The 3,619-nt window shown below is 34.3% G+C and overlaps 1 protein-coding gene across 1 annotated transcript in view; it reads right to left on the reverse strand.

The window, feature by feature from the left end:
• Positions 1–3,619, reverse strand: part of PPP4R2 (protein phosphatase 4 regulatory subunit 2) — a 54,652-nt gene that overhangs the window by 5,061 nt on the left and 45,972 nt on the right. The window contains exons 4-5 of the mRNA XM_003785491.3: positions 2,208–2,301; positions 761–798 (exon numbers count right to left, since the gene is read on the reverse strand). Coding sequence (XP_003785539.1) covers positions 761–798; positions 2,208–2,301 — 132 coding nt within the window. The remainder of the gene's footprint in view (positions 1–760; positions 799–2,207; positions 2,302–3,619) is intronic.

The raw sequence follows: 3,619 nt of genomic DNA on the forward strand, positions 1-3,619 counted from the left end.
TGTTTGGCGGGTCCGGGCTGGGGATTCGAACCCGCCACCTTAGGTGTACGTGGCTGGCGCCTTAGCCGGTTGAGCTATAGGCGCCGAGCCTGTTGTTCCTTTCTTAAGAAAGGAGAAGCAGCTTATTAACCTTAAACCAATGGTTCCCGACAGAGGACAATCCCTTCTCCCTGCCCACCCTTCATATCCCAGAGAACATTTGACAATGCCTACAGATACTTGGAGGCATGCAACACTACTGGCATCAGTGGGCAGAGGCCAGGGACACTGTTAAACCTCTTATAATTCCCAGGATGTCCACCCACAAGAAGTAATTATTTCCAATAGTATTAAGATTAAGAAACAGTGCCCTAAATTGAGTTCTTACTTTGCTATATCTGGATCTTGATGAGATAACTCTTCTATCATGAAGAGGAATGCCATCAAGTAGTTATTTCAAACCTAGGAAATATTCCCTACCAATGCCCCAGAAAGGCATCTAGGACGGCACCTCAGGATTTTGAGTGCCATTGCAGTACATAAAGCCAACAATATCAGAATTACAGTATGTTACCAATCCAAATCTCTTTTCTGGAAAAACACAGGTAATGTTATTGTTAAGATTCTACTTTGGGAACTGGGAAATAGAGGATAGGTTCATTAAGTATTTATAAATGTCATTACAATTACCTGTAAAATAAATGTAATCATATTTTAAGACTAATGTTTAAAATAGTAATTAGAATAATACCCTGGAAAAAGAAAAAATTTCTATACTTACTCTGAAGAAGGATAAACACAGCTAACAACCATCACATTCTGCAATAACAAATACTGGTGATTAACTATGAGGAAAAGTAACAAAGGCAAGTTTTGTCTTGATTTTTTAAAAAGCACTATAGCATAAAATTTAATTATTTGTTTTTAATTTCTCAAAATCCCCCTTATGGGTTGTTTCCATTCATTCCAGTTTTGCTAATAAAGGAAAATGGTTAAAAATAACAACTGATAAAACAAAAACAGTAACAACAAAGGACCAGGAGAAAATACCCTACTAAACCACTAACATTTTTTTCTAACTAGTCTTTGTTTTTCTACCCTAATCTACTTACTCTGTAGCCCCAATATCATGTATATGTAATAATATGGAATCATGGTCTCTTCTTTTAGGTGGAATCACTCAAAGATGTTTAAAGATCAAAGAATCTGGGCCAAGTGTAATGACTTTCCTCATAAAGTAAAACCCAATCCAGAGCTGCTAATGTAGCATCATATATCCCAAAGAAAGAGGCTCAACCCTTTCCTGTAATATACTTTTAATCATCCTAGCAACAATTACTTCATTAATAGGCAGTGTTCACTGAATCCCACTCATAGTCCTATTATTTTCCACATTTTAGAAAAGAGGAAAATGAGACTTAGGCTAAATTACTGGCCCATAGTCACATTAACTAGGAAGCACTGCAGCCCTGATGTGAAAACAAGGGCTGTTGGAACGACTACTGTGACATATTGTCTCTGTATGCAAAGAGCTCTAAAATGGAATGATTAAAAGCCTCATATCTAAAAAATAAATACTGATGATCAATCCTCAACTGAGAATTAGTAAACCTAAGCCTAACCTTGGTTGTTCCTTGGCTCCTTCATTCTCTTTTCACTCCAGACAAGTCAGTTTCTTTCACTGCCGCAAATACTTTGAATCATCATGTTGTTTTGTCAATGATCCTCTCCCTTATTACTAACATCCCCACTCACCCACCAAAAGCGAAAACAAACAACAAAAAACACTTAATTGTTTATTCCTATACTTGACCTGCATCTCTCTATCCAATACCTAATTTAAAAGGTTTGTATTCTCAAGTTTCCAAAGTTGCCTATCTCTACACTCCATGGGTAATTAAGTTTACAAAACACCTTATTAAAATATCAATTATAGAACTTCTCAGAACCTTTAATATGTTCACATATATAATAAATTTCCAAGAAGTAATAAGCTGCTTTACACCTAAACTTCTATGGTCATCACACAAGCCCTCCTCTGCCACCTCCCATTAAATCTCTGTCTGGTACACAGAACATAACCTGGAAAACAATTTAGAAAAAACTAAAAGTAGGCTGGAAAACCTACTTCAGTAAAAGCTGCCTAAAATAGAACTAATTCAATGCTCCTCTCTGAAATCTATTTTGCTATAATTTAACATAATTCTATTAATACTTAAAATAAATACCTTTTCTACTCCTCTGAGGAATTTGTCTGTTCCTGTATAGTTTCTCCGTGGATCTGTCAGCAATTCACATAGTCGCTGAATAGTAAAAGGGATACTGCAAAAGAATACAATTTTACAGTTTGAGGTCATTAATTACCAAAAATTAGGAACATTCTTTCTTTTGCTAAAGCTTTATCTAGTCACCCATGTGTTAAGCTACAAAAGAAAATGCTGTAATAGGGAAATGAATAGATGAGTCATTCAAAAAGGACACTTGTCTTTTTATTTAACACTAAGAACACCCAAAATTAAAAGAAAGTTTCAAGACTGAGAAAAAACTTAATCTTCTAAATCTTGATAATTCAATTGTAAATTTATAAGACAAGCAATACAAATGATAATCAAGTTAGAGTTTAATACAGAAACTTTTCCTTAAACATTCTACTGTATACAAAAAATACTTCTACAGTGTTCAAACAAAACTACAAATAATTTTGTTATGGCAGAGACTAAAACAAATGATTCCAATGAAGAAGTGTCTTAAATATGGCTCTGCTTCATGATTAAAATTTTATATACAACCCATACATTTAATGACCCTTAAAACATATGTAAATATATTCAATATTTGGGCAAGAACTTGTCAACTTTACCAAATACTTTCACCATTACTTTAATTTCCATTTGATCAAGGCAAAAACAAAACTGATAAAAGATGAAACTAAAAATCATTGTATAAATATAAGAAGTTTTGAGCTCATGTAACTATGAGTATTATCAGAATTGCAAAGTTAATAAGCAACAGTTAGGACAAATTCAGCTAAAAAGTACAAATACAAATCTTCAGACTTCGATAGTTGCCTACACATCTACTATCGTTCTTAATGAAGAGAATTACAAATACTCACATAAATAATTAACACTGGCAAAGTTCTTCGTTTTTTAAAGACAGTTCAACCCAGTATATTCTACCCAACAAGGTAAAAAGCAGCTAGTGAGTAATATAGTCCCAAGACTCAAACCCAGTTTCTTTAACTTCAAATCCCATGTCCTTTGCACTGTATCACGTGTATATATTTTACAAAATCATAGTTTATTTTCTAACTGGATAAACTACACTTGGTTCTCATATTCTTAGCATCAGTACTATTTTTACTTATGTTCTCATAAAATCCAGCATAAGATCTTCAACAAATTTTAACACTGAAAGTAAATGTTGCTTATATGAAAACAAATATTCTAGGTATTTGAAAGTGAAAGCAGCAATCTTTTCTCAATTAGCATTTAAACCTAAAAATAAGAAAAGTGTCCTGGCTCGGCGCCTATAGCTCAAAAGGCTAAGGCGCCAGCCACGTACACCTAAGGTGGTGGGTTCAAATCCCCAGCCCGGACCCGCCAAACAACAATGATGGCTGCAACCAAAAAATAGCTGG

This window comes from Otolemur garnettii, unplaced genomic scaffold (assembly GCF_000181295.1).
Source record: "Otolemur garnettii isolate 467f Iridium unplaced genomic scaffold, OtoGar3 scaffold00015, whole genome shotgun sequence".
Taxonomy (NCBI): domain Eukaryota; kingdom Metazoa; phylum Chordata; class Mammalia; order Primates; family Galagidae; genus Otolemur; species Otolemur garnettii.